We start from the raw sequence: 19,599 nt of genomic DNA, 5'->3' as shown, positions 1-19,599 counted from the left end.
AAAAAAAAAAAAAAAAAAAAAAAAAAAAAATTTAGCTGCACTTTGTGGCTGATATGGTTTAACTCTGTGTCCCAACCCAAATCTCATCTCAAATTGTAATCCCCACGTGTCGAGGGACGGACCTGGTGGGAAGTGATTGGATCATGGGGGTGGTCTCCGCTATGCTGTTCTCATGATAATAAGGGAGTTCTCACGAGATCTGATGGTCTAAAAGTGACAATTTCCCCCGCACTCTCTCTCACTCTCCTGCTGCCTTGTGAAGAAGGTACTTACTTTCTACTTTGCCTTCTGCCATGATTGTAATTTCCTGAGGCCTACTCAGCCATGCAGAACTGTGAATAAATTAAACCTTTTTTCTTTATACATTACCCAGTCTCAAGTAGTTCTTTATAGCAGTGTGAAAACAGACTAATACAAAAAAAATGGTACTGGGAGTGGAGCACTGCTATAAAAGTACCTAAAAATGTGGAAGCAGCTTTGGAACTCGGTAAGGGACAATGGCTGGAACAGTTTGGAGGGATCAGAAGAAGACAGAAAGATGTGGAAATGTTTGGAACTTCCTACAGACTTGTTGAATGGTTTTGATCAAGATGTTGATAGTGATATGGACAACGAAGTCCAGGCTGAGGTGGTCTCAGATGGAGAAAAGGACTTTCTAATAAATTATTTTTTCCGCTTAAGTTAGCCAGTCTCTGTTTGCAAAGAAGAATCCTGACTAGCGCACCCCTCTGCCTAACTATATAACCTCCTTGAGGAGAGAAAACACCTTATGCTCAACATTACATTCCCAAAACGTAGTATGTAACTGGGACAAAATAAGAACTCAACAAGTATAGGAACAAGTGTTTACTTTTTTCTTTTTTTTTTTTTTTTTAAGATGGAGTCTCGCTCTGTCGCCCAGGCTGGAGTGCGGTGGCGCGATGTCGGTTCACTGCAAGCTCCGCCTCCCGGGTTCACGCCATTCTCCTACCTCAGCCTTCCTCTTAGCTGGGACTAGAGGTGCCCACCACTATGCAGGGCTAATTTTTTTTGTATTTTTACTGGAGACGGGGTTTCACCGTGTTAGCCAGGATGGTCTCGATCTCCTGACCTCGTGATCCACCTCGTGATCACGCCTCCCAATGTGCTGGGATTATAGGCGTGAGCCACCGCGCCCGGCCTGAAAGTGTCTACTTTTATAACCTGAATAACCAAATAGACCAAAGTTAAATACCATTTAATCATAAAATTTAAAGGTTAAACATAAATCTTTAATATGTGTTTAATCTTTTAACACAATGATTTAAAGATTAATCACAAAAATTAATTTTTATGTAATTTTTTAATTTTCTTGGCAATCATTAAAGTAGATTTAAAAAGTAAGATTGTTCCACAAAAAATTATCTAATAACAGAAGTCATGTAAACAGAATATATTTAGCTATAAAAGGCTACCTAATAGACTGAGGTAATAAACATACTTACATAAATCTCTCACAAAGAATGAAATCAATGTCTGTCATAAAATAATCTCACATTTTGCAAATAATAATCAATCATCTTGCAAAATAAATAAATACCACTGATGACAATAACTATTCATTGAAAAATACTTCATTGAAGAAAAAAATAAGGAAAAGAAGAAATAAGAAAGCAGTTAGAGAACCTCCTCTCTGACCTGTCTCTGTAAGGAGAAGTAGCTGAGAAAGTCTGATGAGCAGCCTGCTAATCAGTTACAACCAGAGTTCTCTCATATTGTTATACTAAGCACAAATGTAAATGAAATACTTATAGCTCAGTTCAAACCTTTTACCAGTATAAGGGTGAGGGTTAAAGCATATATCCCACTGAAGATGAATCAAAGAGATCATATTTTTAGAAACATGCATGTGTCTATATATACAAACATACCTGCAGTCATACATAAACTATACTTGTATACAATTTAAGAAGAGGAAATACGCTGGAGATAAGTGGCAAAAAGTTCCGACCTTCACCTTTGCTTATTATATTTTATTATTTTCTCATCTACCAAAGGCCTGACATGGAAAATGTACCAATAAATGTTAATTGAATAAGAGCTGACTATAGTGGAATAAAGTGGGAAATAATATTTAATTTTATAGTTTCATATATAATAGTCCTTCCTACAAATATGGGCAAGATTATTTTAGCTCTTATTTTAAAAAATTGCAAGAGTTACCAGTTGTCTAACTTTGTAGGAGAGCTGAATGAAAGTGATAAAAGCATTATTAAATGGTAAGATGTGTTTCTTATCAGATTAAATTTAGAAATAGAATTGATGTATGTTGCCATCAATATCAATTACACTACCTTGCAGGCTCTCAATGAAAAATTACACTACATGTTGTTAAACGCTACACTTTTATTGCCACATTGTTGTCTTTTATTATGAGATGAAAGACCCAATATTGAAGCCCAATGGGAGTGTTAATGTGCTTAACTTGACAAGTATCTTATTTTAGTTGAGCTGAAGTACTTTGTGCACACCAACTACCAAGCTCTTTAATAATTTAAATGAATTTTTATGAGATTTAAGTGAAGTATTATCATAGAAAAATCATCATGAAATATGATGTTTTATGAAACTGTGTCAACAATGGTAATTCCAAATGAAGTTAGAATGATTATAATGTTTTGCCAGCCAGTGATCAATTCCTATACAAGTATCATCTTTCCTAGCACCAAAAACACAACACAGAGAAAACTTTGAACTGTAAAATGAGTAGCAAGATAAATCACCAAAATTCAGCATTACTGAATCTTAAGAAATAAATCTTACCTATGGACATTTAATTTTGTTCCTTTTAATTTATTTTTCCTTAAGTCAGTCTCTAGTTCTACTTACCCACAAGGCCTATAGGTGAATACAATGTAACTTTCTTCATCACTTCTTTCTATGAAAGTCACACATGTGTGCTTTTCCCAGTGCCTCATGGCCTGCTTGAACATGGCTCTCTGGCTGCCTAGAAAAAATGTGTGATGTTAATGAAAAGGTGGCTGCCCCAGGAAGAATGCTGCTTGCTGGATCCTCTACCTTAAGTCTGGCTGAGCAGTGTAGAATGCCACCACTATCATCAACCAAATAATACTACTTTATGGCACCACAAATGAGTCATTGTTAAGAACGGACACTCACTTTATAATCAGAGGGCTTAAGCTCACTATCTCTACAAATATGTGACTACAAGGCTCTATAAATGAGGCATACATTCTTCCTGTCAGTTGAAAGAGATCAGCTTCCAAATTTGACAGGCACATCTGAAACTCTGTTTAAAAACCAGAACAGTGCTTTAAACTCTTAGAATACAGATCAAATATATTTTTTCAATTTCAAAGACACTCTACACTAATAACCTAAGTTAATGAAGTAGTTTTCCAACCTTGACTTAATACTATGTATCCTATGTTAATATTCTATAAAAACAGACACTTAATCTGTGTGATAGTTGTTATTTCTTTAGGAAAACAGACATTCTGGGAGTATCTTACCAGTGAAGTTGCCTCCTATAACATAAGGAATAACGCCTCCAGGCCATATTCTTTCCGTTCTTGATGTAGCGGCTCTGGGAACTCGATTTTTCTCATTTTGCCCTGAGAATTGTAGAGGTACTTTACCCTTAACTGTGTTGTTTTGCTCCAAGCCTGCAGTGACATTTAAAACATTCTGTGAAACAGAAGTTCTTGGTCAGGGAATCATTTACCTCTTAAAGGAAAAAAGTTAAAATGTCTTATTTACATATTTTTTGTATAAATGCCAGAAGTCAAAATGCATTACAGAAAAACTTCAGCTATATTACATACTTGAACAAAAGCATTAAAATATTGAAGTCTTTCATGTCAAAATACTATTTCTTAATGTTCTGTGAGTGAATTTTGATGAATATCCATCCAACAGCCTAAAGCGGATAGAAGTCAGTCAGGCTTATAGGACATAGAACATTTGTTTTCTGTTTCCTGTCTTGCTAGCTCACTACCAATTTACCAACAGTTAAAACAGATATTGTTTATGAAGTCCCATGATATTGAAGATTCTTGTTACCCCTGCTAGTTTCCTAATCCTTCAAATCTGAACTGATATTCTACAGTACAGTCTAAAATTAAGAATATTAGATTATACAGATAGTAAATGAAGCAACATTAACACAGATATGATCTCAGCCTCCCATACCACAAGCTCTCTCCGTTCCAGTTTGCTCAGGATTCGTATTAAGGCACGCAGCACAATTTAGAGGTCGGTACACAACACGAACAAAATGCATTCTATTCTGGAGCAGCTTTCAAGGCTATAGTCTTTTCCTTTTCGTAACGGCCTTTCATAATATTTTGTTGCTGTTTTGTTTTCCTAAATTTACATGAGTATTCTTTTTTATCTGTCGCTGTCAATATGAATATCCTGCCACTGGTGTATACTTTGACACAACAAATAGGGATGCTGTCTCGAACATGTCTATCTTTTCAATAGCCTGGAGCAAAGCATCTTTTCCTGGGAAAATTATTCCTTAGAAATACGTACTTCAAGATTTAATTAATAATCCATCAATTTAAGGAACGTTAGAATATGAGCTATGCATACGGGATTTTAAACAAACCTCTGAAATCTACAAATAGTTTTTAATATATTCTATACTGTAAATATTAACTAATTATGAAACCAGAGGCAGCTTTTCTGAATGTTTATATATATTTGTAACTATTTTCTATTTTTTGAACGGTCAAAACATTTTAACTTTTTAAATCCAGTAATTAGTTTTCCATTTTACTTAAAGTAGATTTTATTTCAAAACAAATAACCATGATATTTTTTCATTTGATTAAAATTGATATAACTCCAGGCTTTATAAAAATACCTTGGTGTGATACCCAATGCCTGGAAATAAGTATCAATAATAAAATAAACACCTGATACATGTTTCGATAAAGCGAAGCTTAAAATAAATTAAAAGAACATTTCAAATTATTCCAAATGAGTTCTAAAAGGCTTTGAGCAGATATGAGCTAGCAAAATAAAAATTTTTAGAATATATCCTTTACATACTTCACATCATAATGACACATTGATTTTAATAAACTGAACTGCTATGAGTATAATATTTACTGTACATCAAGTCAAGCGTCTGCAACTTTAAACATTGATATACCAAAGCCAATTCTTCTTATCCTGTCTATAAGTTGGTAGAGGGCCCCTCGCTTCTTTGACATAGCATGGTCTCCAAGTCCACCTTAAAGAATAAAAGGAAACAATTTACACTCAAAATATATTAAAGTTCTTGCAAATAAAAAACAGTCATAGGCAACAATGATTTCTCTTTGGTTTTTTTTAATGTGGTCTTTAAGTATTGAAATTATGAATATCCATGAATCTTTGAAGAGGGTAAAAACTCTACAGTAACCAGTGTTTGTAACTAAAATAAAGGGATGGGGAGACTCAGAGAGCAATGTAAATGACTTTATTTGGACATCATGACATTTGAGTCATCTATTGATAATTTGAAACATTTTTTCTTTACTGTGACCTTGACATCACATAGTGCTATATAGAATGACAGCAAGTTGTTCTGCCCTGTTGATTGCATGCCAGCAATTCCCCTAATGCAAACTGAATATTTTTGGAGGCCAAATCGGCAAATGGAAATAAAAACATTAGAAGAGCAAATGTGTAATGCACGTTTTCTTCCAAAGCTTCCATGAATTTCAAAAACTTTTTAAAGCATATCACATTTTAACAATATATTCAACTACATTTTGAAAATTTAGTTGAATTTATAGAAATCAAAAACATAATTTGGAAAAAGCCACAGGAATCCAAACAAATGTTCAGCTGCAAAATATATTGTTACACTGTGTAATCTGAAAAATTTATAAAAAACAGAGTGTAAAAAAGTCTGTACTGCAAAAGGAGTAGGAAATAGTAGGAATAAGGAAATGTGTGTTCTTGCAGTTTTACCAACAAAACCTGGAAAAGGTAGATTCCTGTCATAAGTCAGAAAGCAGAGCATTTGGCAAAAATTCAAGTCTCCAGATTCTCGTTCCAGGGCTTTTATAAAATGTTACTCTCAGTTTTGTCACCTATTTTCTCTATTCTTCTTGAACTTTTATTAGAAAAATAAGAAAAAGTTTTTATTGAGCAAACAACCAATATAACCACTAATGACATCTTAACAAGTGCCTATGAATTTGTAGTAACAAGGACTGTCTATGGTTCATAGAGTATCTTTGGGCTAAGACAAAGAAAGCCATAATTCCATGAAGACAACAAACTATTTGTAAATCACTTGAACTATTTCCTTCCAATATCTATTTTTTATTAAAATTAGGACTGAACCTAATTACCTAGACTGAAGTTAAAAAATAATGATAAAATCTATTGCTATATAAGCCTCTTAAAGAAAAAATCAAACAAATCCTTATAAGGCAGATAAGTTAGAGTGCTTGTTCACTGACTAATAATCTACTTAATTACTTGCATTACATGGCCACATTTTTGCTGTGCATGTGAGAAACATTTTTGAAATTTTTTCATTGCACATTTTAGAAAGATGAGGTAATACTTAAGTACACTCATTCCTAAGCAATTAGGAGAAACATTTTAAAAGTATGATGGCATCAATGATGTTTGAAATGACCATTATGTAACAACTATATTTATATTACATTGTTTGAAATTCAACTGAATAGTGCAAGTTACTATTGAACTTTCAAACATGTACCTTCCACAGAAAAATTTAGAATACACATTTTTATTATTATCAGCATAATCTGTTTTATTCTATGTCTAAAATAGCACTATTTTTCTTCCAATTATGATGGTGTCAGAATTTAACAATAAATAAAAATTAAATAACATTTTAAAAATTTAAAATCATAGAGAATTAATGTCTTCAAAATAATGGGAGAAGGGAGGTCAAAGAAGGGATCTACAGCTTAGAGCTAATGAAAATTTTAATAAAAGTTGGAAATGCAACTTATAATAAATCTAGCATTTTATTGTTGCATCATCGCTCTACTGTCCGGAACGCATTGCCTCTGTGACAGTGTTACAGGTGATACAGCAACTGGAGATTTGGCCAGTAAACGTAATCCACATGGACGCACTATCTGTGATGACATTGCACAGCAATATTAGCACCCATACTGACATATGTTTCAGAAAAGATTGCCACTATGCATAACAAACACGAAAGCACACTCTTTTTAAATAGTATGTGTTATTATTTTAGGTGAATTCCTTAGGCTTTCTCTTATATACTTCCTATTTTAAATAAAAGTTTATATCTGATAATGGTATTTTGATTATATAGAATAATATCCTTATTGTTACAAAGTGCATGCTAGGCTACCTAATAATATTAAAGTATGTTTTCTGCAGTTGACTTCAAATATGTTTTAAATACACTTATGCATGTATGCCCACACACATACGCATACACATACACACACATTCTGTGAAAATAATAAACTATTAAAAACTGCTGAATCTAGGAAGTAAGAATACCACTATTCTACAATCTAAGAGGCAGAAATATTTCGATATATTTAAAACTAGTCATAGTAAAAAGTTGGAGAAAAAGTAAATTGGGTAAAGTAAAAAGTCACAGTAAAAAGTCTTAAGTCCATAATATATATGTATATTCGATACCAGAAAGGAATACATATTGTATTTCCACAGGATAGAAGAAAATAAAAATACTAAAAAGGTAGAATGCAATGAAATCAAAAGCATGACATGAAATAAATACTTTAGCTATTCATATAATTACAGAAAGAAATTTTAACTTTCTAACCTTGCAATTTTCTCCAAAATAACACACAGATTAAAATTTTACCAAGATACTATAAAGAATTTTGAAATTGTAATTTTAAAAATTGTTAAATGAGAACTGAAATAATCCTTTACATATATCAAGTTTCTTACAGGCATAATTCAAACACGTTTAAATCAACTAAAATTAAAATTGCCTTCTGGGGTTTTCACAAAAATGATATAGATATATAAATTTTCCAAATATTATTCCTATATAATTTCAAATATATTTCCTATATAATTTCTCTAAGAATATTAGAGAAATTTTACATTTTGCAACTCAGTATCCAAATGAGAGGCAGCTTAATATAATATGCAAGAGGATGAAATCAAGCTTTATTCAGAATTGAATTCTGGTTCTGACATGGTCACTTCCTGATGATGTGACAATTAGAAAGCTGTATAGCCTTCTAAATCTCAATCTGCTAATTTCTAAAATCATAGTAATATTAGTAACTACCCTGAGGGGGTTGTTATGAAGATTCAGAAAGTTAATATCTGCAAAACACTTAAACCAGACCTAGTATGTAGCAAATACTACAACGTGTTTGGTAAAAAAAAAAAAAAAAAAAATTAATAAAATGAAAACTATGAATAAAACCTGCATTTCTAAATATGTATATTTATTTATAGGAAGTCAAAGTTGATCCACAGGAGATTAAAAATGATCCAAAATGTTTATAGAATTTCAAGAGTACATTTTCTCCAACATAAAGACAAATTTTCTGAAACAATCAACCATACCTGTGGTATGTCCAAGGTTTCCAAAGGGATTCTGCGTAAGGTCAATTGTCCTATCTATTTGAAAGATATTTAAGTCTTCATCATCTAAGGCAATATCGCCCCAAAATACAGCTAAAAAAAGAAAAGTTGAATTAAAATGTAAAATATTTCCATGAAATCAATACAAACAAAGCTAATTAGAAAAACATTGTTAAAAATATGGAAACATGGTCTGGATAGAGACAGATCTTTCAGAAAGTAATCATAACTGAATGCATTGGACCTGTTACAGGACAAATATTAGCCACCTGTAAAGGGCATAACTCCATTTTTTTACATGGTTGTTTGTAGAGGGTGGAAAATAGTTTCCTGGAATAAGAAGCTTACTGATTTATGGGAATTCTAAAGAAAAAGTAGGCAATCATGAGCTAATTCGCAAACATGAGAAAATCGGATAAGAATGTCTGCATCTTCTGTGGATTCTTATGACCAGCAGCAAGTCTTCACTGAGAGGAAAAAGGAAAGGCAGTAACAATTAAACCATGTGATATTTTATAAACTAAGGTAACTTTATAATGCAAGGTGCAATCAAGACAAAAGAATATATATAGTGCTATTGTACCAATTCATTCACCACATTTCATACAACTTATAATACACTTTATCTAAAGATGGCATTACCTCTGAGTCTCTGTAAAATGGATACATAACTACCAAAAGTAATACCCAAGTCAACATTTATTTAGGCAACAACTAGATGCCAGATTTTTTATCCTTAATGACAAATATAACATGGTCCATATTTTCAAGAGCCACTAAGTCATTACCCTAAAACCTGAAAACACTCTGNATAACCATGATATTTTTTCATTTGATTAAAATTGATATAACTCCAGGCTTTATAAAATACCTTGGTGTGATACCCAATGCCTGGAAATAAGTATCAATAATAAAATAAACACCTGATACATGTTTCGATAAAGCGAAGCTTAAAATAAATTAAAAGAACATTTCAAATTATTCCAAATGAGTTCTAAAAGGCTTTGAGCAGATATGAGCTAGCAAAATAAAATTTTAGAATATATCCTTTACATACTTCACATCATAATGACACATTGATTTTAATAAACTGAACTGCTATGAGTATAATATTTACTGTACATCAAGTCAAGCGTCTGCAACTTTAAACATTGATATACCAAAGCCAATTCTTCTTATCCTGTCTATAAGTTGGTAGAGGGCCCCTCGCTTCTTTGACATAGCATGGTCTCCAAGTCCACCTTAAAGAATAAAAGGAAACAATTTACACTCAAAATATATTAAAGTTCTTGCAAATAAAAAACAGTCATAGGCAACAATGATTTCTCTTTGGTTTTTTTTAATGTGGTCTTTAAGTATTGAAATTATGAATATCCATGAATCTTTGAAGAGGGTAAAACTCTACAGTAACCAGTGTTTGTAACTAAAATAAAGGGATGGGGAGACTCAGAGAGCAATGTAAATGACTTTATTTGGACATCATGACATTTGAGTCATCTATTGATAATTTGAAACATTTTTTCTTTACTGTGACCTTGACATCACATAGTGCTATATAGAATGACAGCAAGTTGTTCTGCCCTGTTGATTGCATGCCAGCAATTCCCCTAATGCAAACTGAATATTTTGGAGGCCAAATCGGCAAATGGAAATAAAACATTAGAAGAGCAAATGTGTAATGCACGTTTTCTTCCAAAGCTTCCATGAATTTCAAAACTTTTAAAGCATATCACATTTTAACAATATATTCAACTACATTTTGAAAATTTAGTTGAATTTATAGAAATCAAAACATAATTTGGAAAAGCCACAGGAATCCAAACAAATGTTCAGCTGCAAAATATATTGTTACACTGTGTAATCTGAAAATTTATAAAAAACAGAGTGTAAAAAAGTCTGTACTGCAAAAGGAGTAGGAAATAGTAGGAATAAGGAAATGTGTGTTCTTGCAGTTTTACCAACAAAACCTGGAAAAGGTAGATTCCTGTCATAAGTCAGAAAGCAGAGCATTTGGCAAAATTCAAGTCTCCAGATTCTCGTTCCAGGGCTTTTATAAAATGTTACTCTCAGTTTTGTCACCTATTTTCTCTATTCTTCTTGAACTTTTATTAGAAAATAAGAAAAGTTTTATTGAGCAAACAACCAATATAACCACTAATGACATCTTAACAAGTGCCTATGAATTTGTAGTAACAAGGACTGTCTATGGTTCATAGAGTATCTTTGGGCTAAGACAAAGAAAGCCATAATTCCATGAAGACAACAAACTATTTGTAAATCACTTGAACTATTTCCTTCCAATATCTATTTTTTATTAAAATTAGGACTGAACCTAATTACCTAGACTGAAGTTAAAAAATAATGATAAAATCTATTGCTATATAAGCCTCTTAAAGAAAAAATCAAACAAATCCTTATAAGGCAGATAAGTTAGAGTGCTTGTTCACTGACTAATAATCTACTTAATTACTTGCATTACATGGCCACATTTTGCTGTGCATGTGAGAAACATTTTGAAATTTTTTCATTGCACATTTTAGAAAGATGAGGTAATACTTAAGTACACTCATTCCTAAGCAATTAGGAGAAACATTTTAAAAGTATGATGGCATCAATGATGTTTGAAATGACCATTATGTAACAACTATATTTATATTACATTGTTTGAAATTCAACTGAATAGTGCAAGTTACTATTGAACTTTCAAACATGTACCTTCCACAGAAAATTTAGAATACACATTTTATTATTATCAGCATAATCTGTTTTATTCTATGTCTAAAATAGCACTATTTTCTTCCAATTATGATGGTGTCAGAATTTAACAATAAATAAAATTAAATAACATTTTAAAATTTAAAATCATAGAGAATTAATGTCTTCAAAATAATGGGAGAAGGGAGGTCAAAGAAGGGATCTACAGCTTAGAGCTAATGAAAATTTTAATAAAAGTTGGAAATGCAACTTATAATAAATCTAGCATTTTATTGTTGCATCATCGCTCTACTGTCCGGAACGCATTGCCTCTGTGACAGTGTTACAGGTGATACAGCAACTGGAGATTTGGCCAGTAAACGTAATCCACATGGACGCACTATCTGTGATGACATTGCACAGCAATATTAGCACCCATACTGACATATGTTTCAGAAAAGATTGCCACTATGCATAACAAACACGAAAGCACACTCTTTTAAATAGTATGTGTTATTATTTTAGGTGAATTCCTTAGGCTTTCTCTTATATACTTCCTATTTTAAATAAAAGTTTATATCTGATAATGGTATTTTGATTATATAGAATAATATCCTTATTGTTACAAAGTGCATGCTAGGCTACCTAATAATATTAAAGTATGTTTTCTGCAGTTGACTTCAAATATGTTTTAAATACACTTATGCATGTATGCCCACACACATACGCATACACATACACACACATTCTGTGAAAATAATAAACTATTAAAACTGCTGAATCTAGGAAGTAAGAATACCACTATTCTACAATCTAAGAGGCAGAAATATTTCGATATATTTAAAACTAGTCATAGTAAAAGTTGGAGAAAAGTAAATTGGGTAAAGTAAAAGTCACAGTAAAAGTCTTAAGTCCATAATATATATGTATATTCGATACCAGAAAGGAATACATATTGTATTTCCACAGGATAGAAGAAAATAAAATACTAAAAGGTAGAATGCAATGAAATCAAAAGCATGACATGAAATAAATACTTTAGCTATTCATATAATTACAGAAAGAAATTTTAACTTTCTAACCTTGCAATTTTCTCCAAAATAACACACAGATTAAAATTTTACCAAGATACTATAAAGAATTTTGAAATTGTAATTTTAAAATTGTTAAATGAGAACTGAAATAATCCTTTACATATATCAAGTTTCTTACAGGCATAATTCAAACACGTTTAAATCCAACTAAAATTAAAATTGCCTTCTGGGTTTTCACAAAAATGATATAGATTATATAAATTTTTACCAAATATTATTCCTATATAATTTCAAATATATTTCCTATATAATTTCTCTAAGAATATAGAGAATTTTACATTTTGCAACTCAGTATTCCAAATGAGAGGCAGGGCTTAATATAAAGCAAGAGGATGAAATCAGCTTTATTCAGAATTGGGAATTCTGGTTTGCTGACATTGTCACTTCCTGATGATGTGACATTAGAAAGCTGTATAGCCTTCTAAATCTCAATCTGCTAATTTCTAAAATCATAGTAATATTAGTAACTACCCTGAGCGGGGTTGTTATGAAGATTCAGAAAGTTAATATCTGCCAAAACACTTAAACCAGACCTAGTATGGTAAGCAAATACTACAACGTGTTTGGTAAAAAAAAAAAAAAAAAAAAAAAAAAAAATTAATTAAAATGAAAACTATTGAATAAAACCTGCCATTTCTAAATATGTATTAATATTTTATTTATATGTGAGTCCAAAGTTGATCCACAGGAGATTAAAAATGGATTCCAAAAATGTTTATAGAATTTCAAGAGTACATTTTCTCCAACATAAAGACAAAGTTTTTCTGAAACAATCAACATACCTGTGGTATGTCCAAGGTTTCCAAAGGGATTCTGCGTAAGGTCAATTGTCCGTATCTATTTGAAAGATATTTAAGTCTTTCATCATCTAAGGCAATATCGCCCCAAAATCAGCTAAAAAAAGAAAAGTTGAATTAAAATGTAAAATATTTCCCATGAAATCAATTACAAACAAAGCTTATTAGAAAAACATGTTAAAATATGGAAAACATGGTCTGGGGATAGAGACAGATCTTTCAGAAAAGTAATCATAACTGAATGGCATTGGGACTGTTACAGGACAAATTTAGCCACCTGTAAAAAGGGCATAACTCCATATTTTTTTACATGTGTGTTGTTTGTAGAGGGTGGGACAAGATTAGTTTCCTGGGAATAAGATGAGGGCGTTACGTGATTTATGGGAGATTCTAAAGAAAAGAGTAGGCAATCATGAGCTAATTCGCAAAACATGAGAGAAATCGGATAAGGAATTGTCTGCATCTTCTGTGGATTCTTATGCCAGCAGCAAGTTCTTCACTGAGAGGAAAAGGTAAAGGCAGTAGAGGCATAAGCCCATGTGACGTATTTTATAAACTAAGGGGTAACGTTGTATAAATGCAAGGGTGCGAAGGTCAAGACAAAGAGGGAAGGTAGTAGTATAGGTGCTGGATTGTACCAATTCATTCACCCACATTGTCATACAAGCTTTATAATACACTTTATCTAAAGGGATGGCATTACGGCTCTGAGTCTCTGTAAAATGGATTACATTAACTACCGAAAAGTAATTACCCAAGTCAACATTTATTTAGGCAACAACTAGGATGCCGATGTTGTTTATCCTTAATGACAAATTAACATGGTCCGATGCGATTTTCAAGAGCCACTAAGTCATTACCTAAAACCTGAAAACACTCTGATATATGTATATATATATATATATATAGTATATACGTATAGGTATATATATATATATGTGTGTGTGTATATATATATATATATATATTTTTTTTTTTTTTTGAGTTAAGGTCTCTCTGTTACCCAGGCTGGAGTGCAGTGGCATGATCGTGGCTCACTGTAGTCTCAACCTTAACCTCCCAGACTCTAGTAGTCTTCCTGCCTCAGCTTCCCAAGTAACTGCAACTACAAACACACTCCACCACGCTGGGCTAATTTTTGTAATGCCTGTTTTTTTTTTTTTTTTTGTACAGAAAGGGTTTTTCCATGCTGCCCAGGTTGACAAAGAACTCCTGGTCTCAAGCAATACTCCTGCCTCAGTCTCCCAAAATGCTGGGATTACAAGAGTGAGCAACTGCCCCCAGACTGACTCTATGTTTTATACCTGGTGTTTCATGCTACTTAAAAAGCAAAGCTCTATAAACCATTGTGAAACCATGGGAGAGTTCACTGATAACTAGTATGTGAATTTCTCTTTTAAAGTTGGTCTTATACATTGGTGTAACAATAAAATAGTCTCCCTGTTTATTTGAATACAAGCTAGACCAACTAATCCCTTAGTACTGCCAGAGTCAAAGCACAGTAACTTTAGGAAGCACAAAAAACTTGAGAAATAATGTATTAATCATGAGAAAGTAGAACATTGAAAAATGCCTAGAAATACAGGGATATTTCTTTTTTACAGTTTTACCACTTTTCTTTATTTTTAAAACTTTCTTCAGATTTTCTTCTGTGAAACCAAAAGGAAAAGAAAGAAAATACGTTAAAATTGGAGAAAGTAACAAAATGCATGCTTTTCAAATTACTGTCTTGCACTGGATTTAAATCTTAATATTTATGAAGTTTACCACTACAGAGAATAAGTTATTTATAAAGTTTAAATTAGCTTATTTATGAAGCTTAAACTTCAGTCCTAAAAGCTGTGCAATGTTTTAGGTTTTGATCAAAGGTATATTATATAAAATTATTCATCCAGTGCAAAACTGACATGAGATAAGAAGGAAGGGGTTAGATTTATGTGTGAATCTAGAAAGGAAGAAAACAGAAATTAGTAAAATGTAGGTTATCACTTCAACATATGGAAAAATCTTTATTATAATTAGATTTAACTCTTAAACCCCTCACTGGCCCTATTTCCAATGGAAAGGCAGTCTAAAGAAGCAAAGAAATGCTAACTTTCGTTTACTATCATAGCGGCAAAGCCACAAAGAGTGTACAGAATAGTTTATAACACTAGCTAAGAGGGTGGTTTTGATGCATGAAATTGAATCAGGATTCTAATCAGCTTCATACAGATGCAGCAGTAAACACTAATGCTCCAGCATCCCTAAAGCCAGACCTCCCAAGAAACTTATCCAAGTTAAATATTTTACCAATTATAATATAATGCTTGTTAGTTTTCATAAAAATACATTTTACACTTTTTAAGATTGTAAGGTAAATCCAAGTTAACTAGTTATTTGAAACTTCCATCAGGTGCGTTTACAATGCAAATACCTGTGGGCATCCATTGGCAGGGACTCTCAGCCTGTCTCTTCCTCTCTTAGTGCTGGTAGTGTGGTGACCATTAGACACTGAAGCAGTGCACTAACTTTAATTTGCATAAGAATCATAGCAAATCTAGCCAAAATGCAGACTCTGATTTGCTGGTCTGGAGAGGAGCCTCAGATTCTACATTTTTAACAAGCTCCCAATCACTACAAATGATTATCATTGTCATCATCTTTATTAGTATTAATTTTTTCTGCAAGAATAAATTCCCACTCTTCTTTGAGTCAGATGGTTGACCTGAAAACTGAGGCACTCAACTAAGCAAAATGTACTTTGTCAATACTACATTTCAAATAAAAGCAGTACACATAAAATAAAATCCAAATGTGTTTTAGATTTTATTTTCTTGTAATGGCTTTTTATATGCAGTAGGATTCATGTCTTGGTGGATTATATCAAACACAGATGAACAGTCCAAGAATAAATCACATCACAGAAGCAAAAACATTACTTCTGGGGAGAAGAAAGGGTACCAGGCTAGATGATACTTAAAAGGAGAAAAAAACAGTTCTGGAGGACATAAGCTCATTTATTTATAGGTATTTTTTATAAACTAATAATTGCAGAATAGTTTGGCAGTGATTAATACACCATAAATTGCTTCAGGAGAAAACCAAATATTTCTTTGAAAGAAAGCAATAGTGAGTGACTAAGCCAATTCATTTAGGGCCAGACTTGACGTACTGTAGCCCATATACGTCTTTAAATCTTGATATTCTCAACAGAAAAAAAGGCACGTTAGAACACTCAACCTGTCATATAGTTTAGAATGCATTTCTTTCTTTATATTGCACACACTTGAAGATTTCCTTAATTCGTCTTCTATTTAAATCTATGTCCTATTTCTGTATACTAAAATAGTTTACTTATGCATTGGTACAGTAAGTTGGACCATGACAATTTATACTCATATGTATTAGAATACATTATAATCTAATATATATTTGATACTTAGGGGCAAAAATACATATGAAATTCTGAAGTCCACTGTGGAATTTTGTTTTCGTTTTTATGTGGTATTTTCTATTTATTTTACCTCTGAAAACAAAGTTGGAGAGAAACAGTCTTAAAAGTATGAATTATTGTTTATTTGGCCCATTTAATACATGATTTGAGGTTAGTGAGATCAGAACAAAAAAATGGGAAAATGGTTATTGGGACAATACTAGGAAAATGTTCAAGTGCAATTAGAATATTTACTATCTGCTTGGATTCTTATGGTCAAATAGGGGCTTGGAGCTAACCAATAGGCCAAAATTAAATGTCAGAGAGAACAATTTTAAGCTACATGGAAAACCGCAGGGTTTGTTTTCTCCTACAGGTTATTTGCCGTCAACGCACAATAAACATTAAAAAAAAAAAAATCAGAGACTAAAACAGAAAGACTGCTTTTATTATGGTATGCAGAATAAGTGCATTTTATAAAATAACATATGACGAGAATAAGCAACTCAAGATTGTGATTCCCTAGGCCTTAACTTTAAAAAATGCCACTTCCACCCATGTCCCGAGTTCCTCAGTGAGCTCTAACTCTTCAGTCTGAAGCTGAGGCCATCAGCTTTAAGGAGGCTTTAAGTTTGTGATTTCTAAAAACTATATGCAAAAGTATGTACGAATTTATAAACACAAACACCATCTATTTTTCTGGGAAAAGTCCACAGTAGATTGTCAAAAGGGGTCACACAAAGTAAAGAACTTTTGCCAAGGGTGAAGTCTTTCTATCCACTCAGGAGAAAATACTTGTAAACTAAATACCCTCAAGAAAATGAATACATTTATTTGAATTAACACTAAGATATCTGATAGCTGGTTACCAGTGGAGAGCACACTGACAAGAAAATTGAGTCTCCTTAGGCCTTCCCAGAAAAATCTTCCCAGAAACCTGCTCTTCCCATTTGCCCTAATTAAGTGTCTCTACTTTCATGTCCTGACTATGCTTCTGCCAATAATAAGGCAACACACAAGATTTCATAATTGTTTTCAATCGGCTTCCTCAATCTAATTTTGAAAATACTGACAACAGGAAGTATGTATTGCTCACCTTAAAATCCTTAATGCCATGGGACCAGAAATAAATAGGTCTTCAATATACACATTTTGAGGTACAAAATTGTGAATGAGAATATACCATGAATTGGAGTATAAGTTGTGTATAACAAGAGTCCATAGAAGAGTTTATGAGGCTGCATGTGTTACCTATTTGACAAATTTATCTTAAAACCAAAATATTAGATATTTAACTATTCCAAGAATAAATATTTCCAAGTTCCTCAATCTCTAGTGGATTAGTGTTATAAACATTTTTAAAGCAATTAAAAGATAGCTGCCTTTCTTTTTTTATTTTAGTAGCATATATTATTAAATGTAATTACGGGAATTGTGTCCCCTTTACTCCAGATACCACACTTACATGCCCAGGAAATACATGATTGAGCTAGAAGATTCATTATCTTGAGATTTATGGGATTGGAACAGATAGCTCAAAGATTCAACAACAGCCAAGAGCATTTGTTCATTACACTTTTTCCATATACAGTTTAAGCTTTCTGCTTTTATTGATATTGGATTTAGGGAGGAAAGATGATGTCATGTGAAGGTCTGAGAAGGCTGCTTTGACTGTTCTTGCTCACAATGAAGGCATAATGAAATTTTTCTCAGACAAAGGCAACAGTGAAGTCTCAAAAGTCAACTATTTTTACATGATTGACAGCCACTGAGCAAATTCCCAAGGAAAAGTAAGACCTGGCAAAAGTTCTAAGACATACATTTTAGCTAATCTTATACCAGTTAAAAGAGAAAATAATTTTCTGGTGGCATTTCATGTGCATAGAATAAATTTCCCCCAACAGGACACACAAAGTTATTATAAATTCCAAATTTGAGAAACAATTATCAAAATTTTAAAAGCTTTTGATACAATAGAAAATAAATACAAAATATTTTATATAGAATCAGAAATATTCTTCAGAAAAAAGACATGTTTTAAGATAGTATGTGTCTTTCGTAAATTTCTAATAGAAAAGAAAGTATTTGTAGTCCAATTATTTTAGTGTTTGTTCATGCAAAGGCATCCCATGCAATGTTTTATTTAAAACATTATCATATTTTTTTCAAAATCTACTTTTCCACTTTTACCATACACTACCACATAAAATCAACCAAATCATCTAATCTACAATTAAAAAGTGTGCTTGCAGTGAAGTACTAATGAGTTAATTAAGATTGTTTACTCATCCTTTCCTTGCACACTGGATTGGAAGGTGCATCTAGGTAACTTGATTTTTACCTGACCATTTGAAAACAGTATGTCTTTACCCAGTGTAGAATTTTTGAAGGATGGTAGGAGTACAATATAAGAAAAGTAGACTTTTGATAATTGACTCTAGGAAGAAACAAATAAAGAAAGAAACTGTCCAAACATACTTCAAATTTAGAAGTTCCTTCAAAGAGCATAGAACTGCTCCTCGAGTTAAACACAGTCTTCTTCAACAGACACATGAAAAAACGCTCATCATCATTCGCCATCAGAGAAATGCAAATCAAAACCACAGTGAGATACCATCTCACACCAGTGAGAATGGAAATCATTAAAAAATCAGGAAACAACAAGTGCTGGAGAGGATGTGGAGAAATAGGAACACTTTTACACTGTTGATGAGACCGTAAACTAGTTCAACCATTGTGGAAAACAGTCTGGCGATTCCTCAAGGATTTAGAACTAGAAATACCATTTGACCCAGCCATCCCATTACTGGGTATATACACAAAGGATTATAAGTCATGCTGCTATAAAGACACATGCACACGTATGTTTATTGTGTCACTATTCACAATAGCAAAGACTTGGTATCAACCCAAATGTCCATCAGTGACAGACTGGATTAAGAAAATGTGGCACATATACACCATGGAATACTATGCAGCCATAAAAAAGGATGAGTTCGTGTCCTTTGTAGGGACATGGATGCAGCTGGGTCAA

General features: G+C 32.5%; 1 protein-coding gene across 3 annotated transcripts in view; it reads right to left on the bottom strand.

The window, feature by feature from the left end:
* The window catches only part of TLL1 (tolloid like 1), a 242,520-nt gene that overhangs the window by 107,376 nt on the left and 115,545 nt on the right, over nucleotides 1-19,599 (bottom strand). For all 3 annotated transcript variants that reach the window (XM_017861965.1, XM_017861966.1, XM_017861968.1), the window contains exons 2-5: nucleotides 8,548-8,658; nucleotides 5,141-5,221; nucleotides 3,492-3,644; nucleotides 2,848-2,965 (exon numbers count right to left, since the gene is read on the bottom strand). In XM_017861965.1, the coding sequence (XP_017717454.1) occupies nucleotides 2,848-2,965; nucleotides 3,492-3,644; nucleotides 5,141-5,221; nucleotides 8,548-8,658 (463 nt within the window). The remainder of the gene's footprint in view (nucleotides 1-2,847; nucleotides 2,966-3,491; nucleotides 3,645-5,140; nucleotides 5,222-8,547; nucleotides 8,659-19,599) is intronic.

Source organism: Rhinopithecus bieti, unplaced genomic scaffold, assembly GCF_001698545.2.
Source record: "Rhinopithecus bieti isolate Rb0 unplaced genomic scaffold, ASM169854v2 scaffold_62788, whole genome shotgun sequence".
Lineage (NCBI taxonomy): Eukaryota > Metazoa > Chordata > Mammalia > Primates > Cercopithecidae > Rhinopithecus > Rhinopithecus bieti.
The sequence above is the reverse complement of the archived record's forward strand: the minus strand, read 5'-3'. Positions and strand labels throughout refer to the sequence as shown.